General features: G+C 39.3%; 1 protein-coding gene across 2 annotated transcripts in view; it reads left to right on the top strand.

The window, feature by feature from the left end:
* Positions 1 to 371: 371 nt before the first annotated feature.
* The window catches only part of LOC141781912 (interleukin-1 receptor type 1), a 32,306-nt gene continuing 13,079 nt past the window's right edge, over positions 372 to 19,598 (top strand). The window contains exons 1-2 of one of the 2 annotated variants that reach the window (XM_074657892.1): positions 372 to 529; positions 18,119 to 18,196. In XM_074657892.1, the coding sequence (XP_074513993.1) occupies positions 18,121 to 18,196 (76 nt within the window). In that variant the 5' untranslated portion in view covers positions 372 to 529; positions 18,119 to 18,120. Of the gene's footprint in view, positions 530 to 5,574; positions 5,765 to 18,118; positions 18,197 to 19,598 lie in introns of those variants that run through there. The other variant, XM_074657891.1, reaches the window with a different exon arrangement.

The raw sequence follows: 19,598 nt of genomic DNA, 5'->3' as shown, positions 1-19,598 counted from the left end.
AAAGACATGGAAAAGTGCATTTTGCATAATAGGTGACCTTTAAGTTGCTTCCCTGTGTAGCCACAAGAGGTCTCAACATGACTGTTTTAAATGGAGCCTCCAATGACAACATTAACCACGAGTTTGGAGGATAGCTGCACTCATCAAACTGAGATTAATCAGTTCTGGAGAGGATGAATCTGACAGAACAGAGTGGGATAAATGGTATCGTCATATGAATTAACCTTTAAGTCCTCTCAGTGCTGGTGTAAGAGACAGTGTGTATGGTGTGAATCATAAGAACAGCAGGAGCCAGGCTGCTCTCCTCCCAGTTATTGCTCAACAGATTAGGACACACACCGGCTTTCAAAAGATCCCTGAAAAGGAAATTGCAACATGTGCCGAAGTCTCCACAAAAGAGGAAGTCAAAGCTGGAGAGGACACGGCTCAGCTCAAATTTAAGGTTGTTTTTTTAATATGTTTTTACAGGATTTAAGCAACCTGAGGAGGCTGTTGCCTTTACGCAAGGACTAGTTAACATCACACTCTGGTGAGTTCTCCGTCTTAAACATTATTAACTTATAATTTCATGATAATTTCATAATAATAATAATAAACATCCAGCGTGGGTTTTCTCCGGGTTCTCCGGTTTCCTCCCACACTCCAAAGACATGCAGGTTAATTGTTGACTCTAAAGGTGTGAATGTGAGCGGGAATGGTTGTCTGTCTCTATGTGTCAGCCCTGTGATAGTCTGGAGACCTCTCCAGGGTGAACCCCGCCTTCACCCAATGTCAGCTGGGATCGGCTCCAGCCCCTGAATAGGATAAGCGGTTACGGACATCACCGTTACTGGCGGTGATGTCGCCGCAGGGCCGCCCTGCTCCACATCTGCACTCTGTTCAGTTCAGGATCAATACTTTAGTGTCATGACGTCAACCAAGCTGGACTTTGTTGGTAAGGGGGGGTTGTATATTTAGGGGTGGAAGAACATCACTTTTCAGGAACTTTACAGACTCAAACTATGTTCTCGACCACATTCTTTTTCCCACAATTACACAATTTGCTCAAAGTCTACCTGCAGGAACTTCCATCTTAATTGATTTTCTGAAAAATTAAGTTAAGGTTCCCTGTGGATTTAAATAAAAGAAAAAACTAAATAACAGGGCCGTCAATCGATTAAAATATTTAAGCGTGATTAATCACATGATTGTCCATAGTTAATCATGATTAAGCGCAAATTAATAATTTTTTTATCTGTTCTAAATGTACCTTAAAGGGAGATTTGTCAAGTATTTAATCCTCTTATCAACATGTGAGTGGGCAAATATGCTGCTTTATGCAAGTGTATGTATATATTTATTATTGGAAATCAGTAAACAACACAAAACAATGACAGATATTGTCCAGAAACCCTCACAGGTACTGCATTTAGCATAACACAATATGCTCCAATCATAACATGGCAAACTGCAGCCCAACAGGCAACAACAGCTGTCAGTGTGTCAGTGTGCTGACTTGACTATGACTTGCCCCAAACTGCATGTGATTATCATAAAGTGGGCATGTCTGTAAAGGGGAGACTCGTGGGTACCCATAGAACCCATTTACATTCACTGATCTGGAGGTCAGAGGTCAAGGGACCCCTTTGATTTAGCGTAAGTTTGGAGCGTTATTTAACCTCCTTGCCGACATGCAACTATGATAGGAAGGAGGTTAAATACCGGTGGTTGGTACCAATGGATTCCTTAGGGTTCCTAGTTTTATATGGTATCAGTCGCTTCACTGTAGCTCTAAAACTGAACCTGCTACAGCCTCTGAAAGACAGTAAAGTCGGTTGGGATCGCCCGCGGGTCTCAGAGGGATGAGGTAATTAAGAGGATGTTTTGACCACAAGTGGTTCAAAAACAAATGTTATCTTTACATTTAGTGTTTCTCACCAAAAGTCCAAACAAACATGTTCAATGCATTTTCAAAGCCCATTTTTATCATTTTATCATTTTATCTAGGGCTGCCGTCTGAAAGTCGATAAGTTGAATCATCGTCGGTGATCCCTCAGTCGACTTGAAGTTCTTGAAGTTGAGCCGTCGTTTTCTTTTTAAGAGGCTAGATCTCTGAAGAACTTGGTTCTCTTGTAAACAACTTAGTGCTCTCGTAAACAGATTAATCATAAACACATTGGTTGTATAGATATGAATAGTGATGACAGCAAAAAGAGTCACACCCAAGCATGGTAAACAAGACGTGGTCCATGTCTCAACACGAGTCGGCGCACCGATTCAGGTACAGCCCTGTTTTTATCCACGTTTGCTAGCTAGAAGTCTTCCTTGCCATTCCTTGGTGCATTGCTGTGACTCTTAGTGAGTTAGCATGAAAAAGCATAAAAACAACAACTAATCGACTACAGAAATCTTAGTTGACTAAAACCAAAATGACCGATAAGTCGACTAATCGACTAAGAGGGGGCAGCCCTTTCACTATTCTGTGACACATTATACACCAAACTATTAATTGATTAATCGCTAGTTGATGCATTATTTCTGAGTATCAGTACTGAATTTCTAAAAACATATACAGTATACGTTATCAACTTTCCGAAGAGTCAAAAGACATCATCATTTAGCAAATGACTACAGATATGACAATGTCTTTTGTTATTAGTACAACCACACCTGCCCCAAAGTCAGGTTTTGAACACAAAGAAGTTCCGACGGGCTGTGGGAGAAAAAAAGGAAGAAAAAGACAAACATGTTCGAAACCCTTCTGATGCCCGAGACAGAAAAGAGAACTTGTAATCTCAGGAAGTGTTTTTCTAACGGTCACATTGTGGCTGTGAAAGTAGTTCACGTTGGCCACAGTACATCCTGTTTGAAAAAGTGACATTTAGGGATCTTGGTAGATGGGGACTAACTCGTAGCTGAATAAAAAGCCTGTGACCTCTTCTGGGGAAGCCCAGGTGTGGCTTCACGCCTCTGCAAGACCACGCTTTGTTTTTACTGTGGGTTTTTGGAAGAATTGCCCGTTAACATTTAAATTATGGGAACCAAAACCTGTCCCTGGTAGATGTAGATGTAGACCTTTTGGTTTCTTTGGTTCTTAAAGTTATGAGACTGTAAACATTTTTATTAAATGGTTGGTCACAAAACATCTGCGTGCAGGTAACTTTACTGATTTATTGATGTTTTAGAACAATATATTCTTATGGTGGTTGAGATAGCATATGAAAAGCACATATTTTCATATTTTATATCCTTTAAAAGCCTTTTTTTTTTATATTTCTGCTTACTGCGGTCCCTAAACAGTCTTGAATTACATCAATTGGATATCACTGTAAAGCTGAGATGGTGGATGGATCAAACTAGAGACCTAGAGCATTCAGAGGATGGATGGATCAGACTAGAGACCTAGAGCATTCAGAGGATGGATGGATCAAACTAGAGACCTAGAGCATTCAGAGGATGGATGGATCAAACTAGAGACCTAGAGCATTCAGAGGATGGATGGAACAAACTAGAGACCTAGAGCATTCAGAGGATGGATGGATCAAACTAGAGACCTAGAGCATTCAGAGGATGGATGGAACAAACTAGAGACCTAGAGCATTCAGAGGATGGATGGATCAAACTAGAGACCTAGAGCATTCAGAGGATGGATGGATCAAACTAGAGACCTAGAGCATTCAGAGGATGGATGGAACAAACTAGAGACCTAGAGCATTCAGAGGATGGATGGATCAGACTAGAGACCTCGAGCATTCAGAGGATGGATGGATCAAACTAGAGACCTAGAGCATTCAGAGGATGGATGGATCAGACTAGAGACCTAGAGCATTCAGAGGATGGATGGATCCGAATAGAGACCTAGAGCATTCAGAGGATGGATGGATCAAACTAGAGACCTAGAGCATTCGGAGGATGGATGGATCAGACTGGAGACCTAGAGCATTCAGAGGATGGATGGACCAAACTAGAGACCTAGAGCATTCGGAGGATGGATGGACCAAACTAGAGACCTAGAGCATTCAGAGGATGGATGGATCAAACTAGAGACCTAGAGCATTCGGAGGATGGATGGATCAGACTAGAGACCTAGAGCATTCAGAGGATGGATGGATCAGACTAGAGACCTAGAGCATTCAGAGGATGGATGGATCCGAATAGAGACCTAGAGCATTCAGAGGATGGATGGATCAGACTAGAGACCTAGAGCATTCAGAGGATGGATGGATCCGAATAGAGACCTAGAGCATTCAGAGGATGGATGGATCAAACTAGAGACCTAGAGCATTCGGAGGATGGATGGATCAGACTAGAGACCTAGAGCATTCAGAGGATGGATGGATCAGACTAGAGACCTAGAGCATTCAGAGGATGGATGGATCAAACTAGAGACCTAGAGCATTCAGAGGATGGATGGATCAGACTAGAGACCTAGAGCATTCAGAGGATGGATGGATCCGAATAGAGACCTAGAGCATTCAGAGGATGGATGGATCAAACTAGAGACCTAGAGCATTCGGAGGATGGATGGATCAGACTAGAGACCTAGAGCATTCAGAGGATGGATGGATCAGACTAGAGACCTAGAGCATTCAGAGGATTGATGGATCAAACTAGAGACCTAGAGCATTCAGAGGATGGATGGATCAAACTAGAGACCTAGAGCATTCGGAGGATGGATGGATCAGACTAGAGACCTAGAGCATTCAGAGGATGGATGGATCAGACTAGAGACCTAGAGCATTCAGAGGATTGATGGATCAAACTAGAGACCTAGAGCATTCAGAGGATGGATGGATCAAACTAGAGACCTCGAGCATTCAGAGGATGGATAGATCAAACTAGAGACCTAGAGCCTTCAGAGGATGGATGGATCAAACTAGAGACCTAGAGCATTCAGAGGATGGATGGCTTTCCTAGCTAGATTGACAATAAGGGGGTTTCTGAGCAGTTTACACAACACAAGTGTTCGCCATCCAATCGCCGAAATAAAATATAATTCTTGCAGAAATCTCAAAAAGTTTTTGATCCCAAATCACAGCATGTCTTTTTCTCTGGTGTTCCTCGAGGTCTTGGTGTCTTAATGTGGTATTTTGGAGGGATTATTGATCATTTTTATCAATTCTCCAGTGGTAAAAAAATGTTAAATTTAGCATCAAATCTGTGTAACAAATTCTATCAACCCAAAAATTGCTGCAACAACTTATGAGACATAATAGAGCATGGGGATGGACATCATATACTTCTATCATCATGCTCTAAGCCCTGATACACTTAAATTGTGAATATTAATTCATTTTAATTTCTTATTTATGACTAGAACAACTTGTAACACAGTGCTGAGCAGCATCTCAAATTAATCTTCAGGTTCCCAGCTTTCAGATGATTTTCACCACTTCTATGTGACATCTACTGTTGACCTGCTATTTCCCCCTGAACGTCCCGTTAGGTTATTTTATGTTGAGCTAACGGTAAGGTATTGTGGTTTTGGTAAGAGGAAGGTTTTGTTGATGGGTTAACAGTATGTTGAAATGCAAAGGAAGGTAAACAGACAGTTGAGAGGTGCAATCCAAACACTCTCTTCCTCCTCTTGTGTGTTGAGTTGTTTGTGCTTTGGTCCCGTGGAGGTGGGATGGGGCTGTTGAGTCACTGGCTGAGCTGCATGGTCGAGACGCCACTCTGCACGTGAGGGTCAGAGGTGGCGTTTCCTCTGTTAGTTCTGCTGTGCCGTGTAAACGCTCTCATCCTTCCTCCGTCTGTTCGCTGCCTCTGTGTCGCTTTCTCCGAGGTGAGTCAATATCTTCTGCTCACTTTTGTTTATCGAAGTTTTGTTTTCTTTCCAATTTCTTACTTTTGTAATAATAACTGTCACTGAAGGCAAATAAAACCGTCTGTCTATCAGCTCCCTACCTCTTTACCTTGTTAGAAATATGAGCTTAAGCGTTGCATGTTGACTGTTCAAGAGAAGTGTGTTGTAATTCTAACCACAAAGGAGGCACACTTCCTTTTATTATTATATTAGAGTATATATTAGAGGCACCTGGTGTATGCAAAAATGAGAACCTATTTTTAAGCTATTCATAGATAGTAATATTCATAGACAGTAATATTGATGCTTCTTTTCTCCTATTAAACCATCAGAAGTTTACCTCAAATCAGTCGCATGGCATTGAAATCATTTTTTAAATCAAATTATAATTGATTCATTTGCACTGCAAGTTTTATCAAACATTTGGAGCAACCATGGGGTTTTGTTTTCTTTCTGCTGTGAAAGCTTTGCAGGTGATTTCTCTACAACAGTGTTTTTATCTTTTATCAGTTCACATCTGAGACAGGCACATTCATACGCCCATAAATAAATAAGTAAATAAGTGACCACATTTGACAGCAGATAGCATAGAAGTGAAACTAAAGGTTAGACACGCTATGTGTGGGTTTTAGTGATGACTAAATTCTTAACTGAGGTCGGGTATAGATTAGTAAATATAGATTATATATATATTATATATAGAGTGACTTTATTCTGTGTGTATCCTGCTCTAGACTTAGTGCAGTATCACAGTTCTTTGAAGTGTTAAATTGGTTTGACAGGACAAAAAACGTTGCTGATTATCATGTTTCAGTCTCTTTAACAACTTTATATTATTGCTAATTAATTCAGCCTTTTGAGTTGTAAATGCAACCGACTGTACGGTATGTTGTTAACCCTGAGAGACCCACAATAGACCCATTTTAGTCTTTTTTTTAAGGGGGTACAGGGGGACTTTATAGGGGAGATAGCAGGTCAACAGTAGATGTCACATAGAAGTGGTGTACATCATCTGGAAGCTGAAGATTAATTTGAGCTCAAAATAATTCAAATAAATTGTGAAAGTGTCAGTTTAGAACATGATGATAGAAGTATATGATGTCCAGCCCCATGCTCTATTATGTCTCATAAGTTGTTGCAGCAATTTTTGGGTTGATACCATTTGTTACACAGATTTAGTGCTAAATTTAACCATTTTTTACCACTGGAGAATTGATAAAAATGATCAATAATCCCTCCAAAATACAACATTAAGACACCAAGACCTTGAGAAACACCATAGAAAAAAACATGCTGTGATTTGGGATCAAAAATCTTTTGGAGATTTCTGCAAGAATTGCATTTTTCGGCGATTGGATGGCGAACACTTGTGTTGTGTAAACTGCCCAGAAACCCCCTTATTGTCAATCTAGCTAGGAAAGCAATCCATCCTCTGAATGCTCTAGGTCTCTAGTTTGATCCATCCATCTCTGAATGCTCTAGGTCTCTAGTTTGATCCATCCATCCTCTGAATGCTCTAGGTCTCTAGTTTGATCCATCCATCCTCTGAATGCTCTAGGTCTCTAGTTTGTTCCATCCATCCTCTGAATGCTCTAGGTCTCTAGTTTGATCCATCCATCCTCTGAATGCTCTAGGTCTCTAGTTTGATCCATCCATCCTCTGAATGCTCTAGGTCTCTAGTTTGATCCATCCATCCTCTGAATGCTCTAGGTCTCTAGTCTGATCCATCCATCCTCTGAATGCTCTAGGTCTCTAGTTTGATCCATCCATCCTCTGAATGCTCTAGGTCTCTAGTCTGATCCATCCATCCTCTGAATGCTCTAGGTCTCTAGTTTGATCCATCCATCCTCTGAATGCTCTAGGTCTCTAGTCTGATCCATCCATCCTCTGAATGCTCTAGGTCTCTAGTTTGATCCATCCATCCTCTGAATGCTCTAGGTCTCTAGTTTGATCCATCCATCCTCTGAATGCTCTAGGTCTCTAGTTTGATCCATCCATCCTCTGAATGCTCTAGGTCTCTAGTTTGTGGCTGTAAAGTTTCATGAGGCTGTGATTATCCTAGAGGTCACCACAGGTCATTTTATACAGAGAGGTCAAGTTTCACTACAATGAAATGTCTCCTATGGGGACTAACATCATCACACATGAATACAGTTGGGCTCATTGGATCCATCAGGGTCTCAGCTTTACAGTGAGACTCAATTTATGTAATTCAAGACTGTTTAGAGCCTGCTACAGCCTCTGAAAGACAGTAAAGTCGGGCCTCAGAGGTTAAAAGTTTAATTGATTTGACAGGTCAAAAAAAATCTGCTGATTTTGATTTTTCTGTCTCCTTCACAACTTTATATTACTGCTGCTAATGTATACAGCCTCTCGAGTTGGAAATGCAACCCACTGTATGGTCTGTTGTTAATGCATGCTTCCGCAGCTGCACCCACCCAGAATTTAGTTCAGTTTAACATGTAAAATAACAGAACCGCAGTGGAAAAAGCAGAGATGAATAAACTTGGCAGAAGTCTCGTGGAGCATCTCACCACAAAACCAAAAAGCACAAACGAGTTTGTTACTGAGAAAAACACCTTCTGTCCCTTCACACTAAAAACACTATTGTCCTCAGTGTGAAATATCATACTCTCGTGCTCCGCTGTAGGAAGGGTAACTCCCATTGGTTTCTCTTTTTAGCGCTAAATGAGTCATGTAGTTTGATGACCTCCCACAAGCTAAACGGCTTCAACTCTCCATCAATCCTAATTCAAAGATCGCGCTGACAGCACAAACTGCCCTCGGAAGGATATTTCTAAAATAATATTTCTCATTTCCTCACTTGAAATCTGTCATTTATATTAGAATATTCCCACGTTGTTTTGTCCCTAAGCAGTCCAGCAGATTTACTGCTGTATCGCAATATTTCCAGTGCCTCCTTAATTTCAAAGATATTTTCTCAGACATGGTTAAAAATAAACTGGTTTAGAGATGGAACATGAGAATCAGATGTTTTCCTCCAAGGGCCAGCATGTTTCCTTTCCTTGGTTTAACTGACTCGAGATGCATTAACAGAACTCTGTGATGCAAAATAACCTATACATGTAGATCAACATGACGTAAATTCATAGCAAGCCCTACATTCTTTGCAAATAATGAGCTATGTGCTCTCAGATGAATGACAAAGCTTTGCTGGTTCGGACTCGTTGTGCAAACGCTGGGTGTGTCATTCATCTGGACAAGTTGCTGCTTGTATTACCGCTTGTGTTGAGGACATTGTTTCAATTCTCCATCATCATTTGGGATCACATCCTCTTCCCCTTCACGAAAAAAAAAGTTTTTTGCTTTGCTTAGCACTTTTCCATCCCTCTAGAAACATAGAATATAACACTCCTGAAGCTGGCAGGGGCCCCGCTTCCTGAAAGCATCTTAAGGCTGAGATGATCTTTGTCCTATTTAAGTCTATCGGCTAAGATCAGCTAAATGCAGAATAAAGGTCTTTGCTCAACACGTTGTTTTTTTTAATCAGTTGTCTGATAAAAATGTTACATACAGAAATCTTGTACACTGAGTCCGATGTGTTTTATTATTCTATTTGTTGCAAAAATTGGCAATACAAGACACAACTGAATTAATTAAGTGGGTGCGACGGATAGCGCTAGTCCCAAACGAGGCTAATGAATGAATGACATTAGCTAGATGCTATCGTTTAGCTGCCTAGAGCTCAATCACTACTGTCTAATCTTTCCTTCATCCTTTGTTTTGAGACCATCCCCGCGATCCAAACTGTTCTGCAATCTATCTTTAAATTCTGCATCGCTTTACTCTTTTCTTTCTCTATTGTAAAGTGCTTTGTGCAGGGAGACGAAGTGAAAGTTTATCATGCCATTTTGGATGATGATGTTTGCACGGGTGGAGGCTCTGAGTTGTCAAACAACACTGTTTTGGCTTTTGATGGATGCGAAAGACATTCCAACAAATCTGTTCCGAAAACTTTAATGACAGCCGAAAGTTTCGGAAGGGATTCAAGAAAGGAAAAAGAAAAGTCTGACACATGTCCGAAAAAAAGTACCAAAAATGTCCGAAAAAAAGCAGAAAAATGACTGACAAGTGGCTGAAAAAATGCCAAAGAAAGGCAGAAGAAAAGTCTAAAATATATTAAAAAAAAGGTTAAAAAATATCTGAAAAAAAGGCCAAAAAATGTCAAAAAGATGCCAAAGAAATCCCAAAGAAAGGCAGAAGAAAAGTCTGACATACATCCAAAAAAATCCCCCCCAAAAAAAGGCCAATAAATGCCAAACAAAGGCAGAAGATAACTCAGACATATGTCTGAAAATAATTCAAAAAATGTCTGAAAAAAGGCATAACGAACGTGACTGACGCAATGTGACAAAACGTGCAACAAATTCAGACAAAAAATACCGACTTGGTGTGTAAAGGCTTTAAGTCCACACTAGAACAAAGAGGCTCCCGTTTAAGGTACTTTTGAGGGATCGTTCCCAAATTTGTTGAGTTCAAATGAGTCTCAAAACCAAATTCAGTTGAGTTTGAATCCAGAATGGCTCCGGCAAAGGAGGTTGAGACCAGATTAAATCTCAGACAGAGCAAACTGAAACCTAAATCTACGTGGAGGAGCTTTACACTGAACTCTTCAACTTTCAGTTTAGACTGATGAATTAGTTGATCAAAAGGAAATTCACAGACAACTATTTTGATCGTTAGTTATTCATCAAGCCAAAAATGCTTTTGCATTTTGTTTTGTTAAAACAACGCCAGTGTGAGGATTTACTGCTGTTTTTTGTTTTATATGATCGATGATATATCGATTTTTCAATCGTCAGAAAATTAATCTGCAACAATTTTGGCAATCGATTAAAAACATTCCCCGATTTCAGCCTCAGAAATTTGCAGATTGTCTTCATAACATGAGACACCAGAATTAATAACTTTGGGTTTAGAACTAATGAGTTCAATAAAAATAAAATAAAAAAATGTATCAATTATTATAGAAAATAAACAGCAGATTAACCAGTAATGAAAATAACTTAGTTGCAGCCCCAACATCAGTGTATTTGGAATATCTTTGGGTTTCAGACTGTTGATTATTGAAAAAAAGCAATTTGAAGATGCCATAAGAGATAATAAAAAAGAGAATTGAATTAATGTAATCTCTATAGTGCTGACACGGTGGTGCACATGAAGTCTGGGCCATGTGGGAGGTGTGTTTATTGTAATGCTGTTCCACTCTTGCACATTTACTGTAGTGAGTTGTTGAGTGTTGAACTGTTTAACAGTAGGTGAGAATACATTTTGCTGATGCTGCCTCACGTTTTTCTTGTTAGTGACAGTAAACTGTGACTCAATCTAAATGTTTATGGTGACTCATACCAGAACTACAGCTCAGACCAAATCGCTGCTTCCCACTTAACTGATTTTATTAGTTTCTTTCCAGTTTAACCGTTAATTGTGAGGATTTGCAAGTACATACTGTATATTTTTGTAGCTGTTTTCATACTCAAACTAGATTATTACGTTAGATTAAATGATCTACATTGACAGTAAAAGCAGCAGAAAAATATTCTTTACTTGATGTTGACAATAGAAAGTTGTTTATCAAGTTCATGTTGTCACAACCTTGGACCTGTGATCATTCAGTCTGTGTTGCAACCGCTGTCACACAAACAGATGGACAAAGTTCGCACAACTGAGCACATTCGTAGTGCCAACACACCCAACTGCCACTTAACCGTATGCAAACAGAAACAAATGGACACTTGTTCCTTTCCGTCAGTTTGCTGAAGCGAAGTCAAACATTGCACAAATCTGTTCAGTTAGTGACTGAGGCCCGTTTCCCAAAAGTGCTTGTCTGGTTTCCACAACACTGCCTGCGATCTCAGTTTACGACACATCACTGTGTCAACTGAACCTTATAAGTATATATCTTACAAACAGAAAACATCATGTTGGAGATTATTAGTAACTTCTATCGAAAATGTTTAGAGCTTTTATTGCTTTAATAACATTGATTCAAATGTGGCATATTTCCCAACAGCCTTACCCCCCTCCCTGCAGAGGATAAACACTTTAGTAATGATATTTACATCAGCCTTTCACTCCTACCATTTTACAACATTTTTCCGTCATTTTTTGGAACTTTTTTTCAGACATATGTCGGATTTTTCTTCTGCCTTTTTTTGGCATGGAGCCAAGGACATCTCTGACTACATACATGCAGAAAATCAAACAGTTTTACTGTATTAATTTAGATATTTTCCAAAGTAAAAGTCCCTAGAAATGTATGATTCAACTTTTTCCCATGGTCGCAATACATATGGAATCGGCAGCCAAGCATCTTGATAGGATTGAATCGGGAGATATGTGTATCGTCCCAGCCCGACTGATAAGCCTTCAGAACTTGGACATTTCTGACTTTACAAGTGGAAAAGGAGTTCTTGAATGCACTATTAGCTAGATGGGGTCTCTGTGAGGCTTCAGACCGTCTCGTGTGTGGGGGTGGAACAGGTTCAGCCTGATCCTCAGTTCCTCTGAGGAACACACCTTTATGGGCCGGGTCCTTCAGAGGATCCAGCCCCGGAACTTGGGAAATAGCCAGATTAGAAGCCGGTAGAGGATGCCAGCCAGTCCTTGACGTGATGGCCTCATTTTCTTACAATAACAGAACTGTGCTTACATAACCGCAACTTGAATGTTCATGTTCAAGTTGCAACGTCAGTGCTGGTAGCCTCAAGGTTAAAGAAGCAGGCATGGCTATGAAAAGGCACTATATCAACCCTACAATCTTGGCAGGGGCAAGCTCTTGTCCTTTAACGGTTTCGTGCCAGGAAGACATATTTCCATTAGCGGTAGTCTGCAGTTCAGTGCAGAGAAGGTTACCAGTAATATGTGGGGGGGAGTTAAGATAAAGAGAAATATTAAAGATGACAAGCTGCCTGTGGTACATAGTCATTCTACGAAGTGTAGAAGTGTGGTACTGAATAAATTGAGAGTAAAGTAAAAACAAAACGTGTGTTAACCCTCATCAAACCGTTGGTAAACAAAAGGGGGATTAAAAACCACAACAGTCTGACTCACTGCTAAACTCATGACACAGCCAAGCAGCAACACCTCCGGAGGGAAAGCCCTCGGCCAAACGTTTCTCTCCTCCATGTGACTCGAGTCAGTTCCGTTCACCTCTGGCTCCCATGTGCTACTCCTACGTCTGTGTTCATACCACGGCCCGCTGAACCGGCTGAGCTCTTCCCACGCTCCTCTTCCGCCCGGGCTTGTCCCAAATTCAAACTATGCTGCCCAAAGTGCTCCAAAGACTCTGGATCCCCGAACAACATCCAGACGCAGGGAGGGAAATCAGTCAATGTGCCTTCACAAGAAACACGTATCCTCCAGCTTTTAAAGCTACAACATGACACTTTTTTAATTCATATTTTAATACATTGAGATTAATACCGCTGTCTTGGATTATCCCTTTAGCTATTTCCAGATCCATACGCCAGGCAAGGTAAAATATTTTTCAACTATTTCAAATATCTTACATTGTTATATTTCCTTGGTACGACTTAGAAACCACCAATCAATTACTTGATCTTTTAATCTGATCTGTTAAATTGTTTAACAAGTTTTATATCATTCTGACTTGATCGCTGCGTTTTAGACTGTTGGCTGAACAATACAAACCATTTTAAGACCTTGGCCTCTAAGAAATTATGACATTCTATAGACGGAGCCTAATTGATTAATTAAAAAGAAATTCTACGGAATAATTGTTAGAGACCACAGTATTTTGTGATAGTAGATTTGCGACCTCTACACTAGCTAAACTACCAATATTTTAGGTGTATTTTGGCATTTTATTATGTCCATTAAAATTAGCAGGATATAGCAATCCCACAGTACCAGCAGGAATATTGCTGTACAAGATGCCTTGTTTTGTCTGGTTGATTTGCAGTAAGTTTTCATGAGCTCTTTTCATGGAGGACGGAATCTGCCAAGATAAAAAATAAATAAATAAACAATGACTTGATAAATAAATAAATATGTCACTAAATGTAGCAAAAATAATATAAAAAATAAATGTAACTACTAATTAATTGATAATGTGACATAACTTGATATTTCTGTTTTAATCTGTTTATTTATAACGTTGTATTAATTCCCTTATTTATTTACTCTTCTGTTTAATTTTTTGTTTTATTTATTTATGTATTCATTTTTTAATTCATTAATTTATTTTTACATTTATTTCTTTGTGTTTATTTATTTTTTCGTGCCACTAATTTCTTTAACGCATTAACGCAACTTGCGATTTTTACCTCATAGCGGGCTCAGTTTTAAAACTAGAGTGAAGATACTGGCGGGATATGAAACTAGAAAACCTGATGAATCCATTTGTACCAACCATTAAGGGAATTAATACAAAGATAAATAAATAAAGAAGCAAATTAAAACAGAAATATCAATTAATGTCATTTTATCTATCAATTAATGGCTACATTTATTTTTAATATTATTTTTGCTACATTTAATGATATATTTATTTATTTATTTATTTTTGAAATGCAACCACATCTCGTTTTATTTCTTGGCCCAGACCAAATGAAGCAAACTGCAGGTGTGAGAGGGAAAGTTTCAGGGCAGTCAAAGTGCAACGAAGACGCTGATCTGAAAGTCGTGATCGGAAAAGTTGGTGGTAAGAAAGTCAAACCGCAGAACCTGCAGCGCTTCATATTTACTGCAGCCTGCTAAACCACCAGTACATCTCCATGTACACAGCTCTGTTACCGTCTTCCTATAGTGAGATGGAGAGATGCAGATACTGTGGTTTGGAAAATGTTCTTCTTGTGTATATACTGTATATATCTCATCTTCTCTCCACAGCCGTTTCACACATTTTGTTGCTACTGTTTTCTTGTGAAGTCTTCTGTTTGTTTTGGCACTCTGCTGACGGCACACAAACTACAAACAAGAGTTTGACTGATATGGGCCAGTATTGTTATCTCCAATTGAAAGTTGTCAATTGATTAAATAAGAATTTATTATCTTCAAAATTACCTTTTTTTTTTTTTTCATAGAATCCAGTTTTTGACATTTCCAACAAAAACAATCTCTATTGGGATGAGAAAAAAAATCTGAAACAGGAATAAATCCCTTAAACCCCAGTTTTCCTCTTAAATAGCTCCTGAATTACCTTAAATATTGAGAAAGATACCTATTATATTCTTTATGTTTGTTCTAGGGCTGTCAAAGTGTAAGGTAGCCATTCATTAATTGATAAAATGTGACATAAATAGATATTTCTGTTTCATTTTGATACTTTATTATCTTTGTATTAATTCCCTTATTTATTTATTCTTCTATTTAATTTTCCCGTTTATTTATTTTTATTAATTTTCAAATTGATTTACTTATTTTTTGTTATTTTTGTCTTTTTTTTATATATGTTTTATTTATTTTATATTCATTTTTAAATGTATGTATTTATTAGGGCTGTCGAAGTTAACGCGATAACAACTCGTTAACGCAAATCCGTTTTTAACATCACTAATTTCTTTAACGCAACTTTTGATTTTTAAGGTTGTAGCGGCTCAGTTTTAAAATGGGAGTGAAGATACTGGTATCATATGAAACGATAACAACCTAAGGAATCCATTGGTGATAAGTCATGTTAGCTTATCGTTGAGAGAGCTAAATAACGCTCCAAAGTTACACAAAATTTTGGCGAGGAAAAACTGGCATGGCCATCTTCAAAGGGGTCCCTTGACCTTTTCCACTAATAAATATATACATACATTTGTATAAAGCAGCATATTTGCCCACTCCCATGTTGATAAGAGTATTAAATACTTGACAAATCCCTTTAAGGTACATTTTGAACAGATAAAAAATGTGCAATTATTAAATAAAAACATATATTTTAATCAATTGACAACCATATCATGCTTAATACTGAGCAAAATGCCAGGATTTAACGTCGGCACCATTCTGTGAAACTGAATAAATCTAGATGTCTTGTGCATCATTTTATTAAAATTTCCCCAAACTTCAGATTTACCTATGTGGTATCTTTCAATTTAAAACAAGGCTTTAAAACAAGGCTCTATAGGTTTGAAAGAAAGATGTGTGACTACACAAGCTTGTAACAATGGACCATTACAAAATTGCAATGGCAAAGCACCGTTAAAATACCCTTTCCTGGTGATGCTATTTCTATTAGTATTTCTAGTGAGCTTTCTTAAAAAGCTAAGACGTGACATGTGTACAGTTATTATAACCGCCAGTGAAGCTTTAGCACTGCTGCAGAATATACCGTAAAGATGAGTAAGAGCTCCCTGTAGTGGAAATGCTGCCGTATGAGTATTGTGAATGCATGTGGTGAAAGATGTGGTTAGATTAGATCAGTTATCTGCTAAAGACTATGAAGCCTATCTGAATGTGGGCAGACACCAAGCTCGAACACAATACTACAGCATCCTTTTCACCAAGAGGCTTTTCCCCCCCAATTCAGATATGGTTGTTTTTGTGTATCAGTGTCTTTAAATCCTTTTCAAAGTTCCCTCCAGCTTATTTACCAATTTATGCAACACTTGTCAGCGAGTAACTGATGGTTGAAAGTCAGTAAAAGACAAACTTTATAGGGCCGTTTTCACAATCCTTCGTTTCTCAACGCACATCTGTTTTCTTTGTCTTTATATTTGAAACATTACAAATCATCATGCATCACGCTCCTGGCTAGAAATGCACCGATACCGATACCAGTATCGGGTCCGATACTGTGCACGCCGGCCTTCACTTTCATTGCGCCGCAGGGTTTTGCTTGCACCCTCTGACTCGCGCGTACGTTAGACTCCTTGGTCCGTTTTTCAAGACGGGTCGGGTGGGTTGCCGACATCGCCACAGACCTCTGGCGCCTTTTACGTGGGCCGCTGCACAACACGGTTGGGGCGCACTGCGGACAGTTAATCTTGTTGAAGCTGATAATCCCCGTTGTAACTTGGGTTCATGGATTCAGATCCTTGTGGTAAACTTCTGTTTAACTGAGTCAGTCTGTTTCCAGCTTTAGTCACATACTTTCATTACAGTCCATCTAGATGACTGTTCATACGGTGCTGGTTGAGCTGATAATACCGGCTGACCAACAGTGACCAGTTCTGGTAATAGGCGGTTATAATAACAATGTTGTTTTCTCTGGAAAGTTCACCAGTTTGTGTTTTTTTTTGTGTCTGTTGGAGCAGCTCAGTTTCCTGTGACACTCTGTTCTTAGTATGGTTAGTCACTTACTTTTCAAGATTTGACCTGCATCCTGTCTGGTACTTAGACACTTTACAAGTTTTAAACTAATGTTTAGCTGCCTTCATATTGTCGTTTGGTACCAACCTGTACAGTGATGACCTAACCCTAACCTCACATGTGTTGATGCCTTCACAGTTTTCACACCTACTCAAGTTACCGAAATTAACAAGCTTCTGTAACCACAAATCTGCTTTGACATACACATTGTTCACGACTACAGCAAGACTGACATTTGTTTACATGAGAAAATGTGTTGTGATAAAACAACTAGGGCTGTCCTCCACCAAAGAAATTCTTAGTCGACTAACACTAGTACGATTTTGTCACACAAAGAATCACACAAAAGCACCACTTTAAATCTGGTGTTTACCAGAGATGTGCTCACAAGTTTCTTGGAAATAAGTCATTCAGTATGAAAAAAAGCATAAAGAAATGACTAATCGACTGAAGAAATCTTAGTAGACTAAGACAAAAACGACTGAATGCTTAACTAAAAACAACAGTGTTAATAAATATATATCCACACACGATTCTGCCCCTTAGTCATGTCAAAAACTTGAGCACAGTCACCATAGTAGCACCAAACATGACACCGGTTCCTCCCGAGGGATTAGAGTGTTCATTCACAGATTTACAGGCAAGACTGAGCGGGAACATTCAGTTGCGTAAATCTGTGTTCAGGAATGCTGGGCATCCTTCCAGTTCCAAAGTGTTACGCAGCGTTTTGGAAGAGGTTTATGCACAAATGACTCCTGAAATACCAGAACATTTGTCATCTATGTCTGCGGGAGAGAGGAGAGGTAGAGGGAGGGAGAGAGGAGAAGCAGAGAGAGGAACAGACGGAAATATTAGGTAAGATAAAGTTTGGCTTGAAGGGGAAAGAAAACTGTTTTTTGCTGATTGTTGCTGTATTTTAAAACCTCTTATGAGCGGTCAGTGACACTGGACACAAGTGTTCCAGTAAGTTACTGGCTGTTTGTCATGATTTCAGGCTGTTGTTGTTGTATACGGTCAACTCTAACTGCTGTTTCTATGTGTGTTTTTCAGCCATGGGCCAGCATTCAACACTGGGAAGCCTTCTGCTCCTCCTCGGGCTGTATGGGATCTGTACAGGACTTGAACAGGGTGAGCTGAGACACACTGTTTTCTCAAAGAACTACATAAATACTACTAGAGCTCTGAAACTGTATACTGTGAATACTGTATTACATTTCATAGGTTTTATGAAGTCAAACATCTGCCTCCAGTCTGTAGAGAAGCATGCTATCGCCCTCCTGTGGCCATTGGTGTAACTGCAGCGACTTGGTGTTTCTGATAGATGTGAAGGTTGCTGGCTCTAATCCTGGACAGTCAGAAAACAAACACATGGTTCAATTAGAGCTACAGTGACTCAGCTGCTATCAGAACCTGAACAAGTTTTATTTGTTTATATATTTTGTGAACCGGAGTAATTCTATTTTAACCACAAAGGCTGCATTCTAACCCTCATACTATACTAGTAGTACAACCTCATACTATGCTAGTGGTACGTACGTATTTGACCAAAACGTAGTATGTAGTATGCAGAGTGCGAACAAAAAGAAAAACTACAGTATGTCAAAAATACCCGGATGTCGTATTGATTTTGAAAAAATCTCCAGTCTGCATCAGACCAGTCTACCTCGCCTACTGTATCCCACAATGCAAAGCGCTTGAAACGGTACATGCTACGATTACAACAGCAGCAGCAGGAAACAGCTTGTTTTTTACATTTTTCGTAGATATTGCATCACAAAATTCACTTCTGAGAATGTTTGAGGAGAGAAATCAACTGTGTAGATTTTTAATATCAACATTTTTACGATATTAGATGAAGAATTGAACATTTGCTCCAACGTTACCTCGCCAGCCAGCCGGGCGTTCACGCTCACAGACCGCTATGAGCTGGAGCTCTCTAGAGACCGGTCTGTAGACGAGAGGCTTTTATTTCCCTGTTGACGGATAGTTTGTTTAAATATCACAACAGGAGAGGAGAGGGAAAGAGCCTCCTCTGACGGGTCAGAGAGATTCCTGCTGAGACAACATGACCCTTTTTAACATTCCTCTAATATCTGGAGGGAGATCAGTCCTCTGTTTAGTTGCTGGAACTGAAAAAGCAGTTTGAGTAAAGAGATTCATTCTGAAATGGCCCTAAAACGCTCGTCTGGATGGAGATCGGTTTCGTTCTAATAACACAATTTTAAAATGAAAAGGTATTGGTGTGGATGTAGCCACAGAGAGGCATCATGGAAAAATACTGGAAGTCAGTCATGATGTCGTCACGGCAGCTCTAAATGCCTGAGCTGCTGGTCAAATGCCCAAAAAGAAAATCGAACCAGAAGAAAAGGAGGGGCGAGTTTATTTGTAAAGCATCATCCCATAACAATTCAAAGTGCAAAGAAAAGATCAAAGAAAGGTTTACTGCAGACTCAGATTCAAAGTATTCTGATGACTGATCTTTTCCTCCTAATCCATGAAAGTAAAACGATACGTGAATGCAAATATAGAT

The sequence above is a fragment of the Sebastes fasciatus genome, chromosome 14 (genome assembly GCF_043250625.1).
Source record: "Sebastes fasciatus isolate fSebFas1 chromosome 14, fSebFas1.pri, whole genome shotgun sequence".
NCBI classification, from domain to species: Eukaryota; Metazoa; Chordata; class Actinopteri; order Perciformes; family Sebastidae; genus Sebastes; species Sebastes fasciatus.
This window is presented reverse-complemented; position numbering and strand designations above follow the sequence as displayed.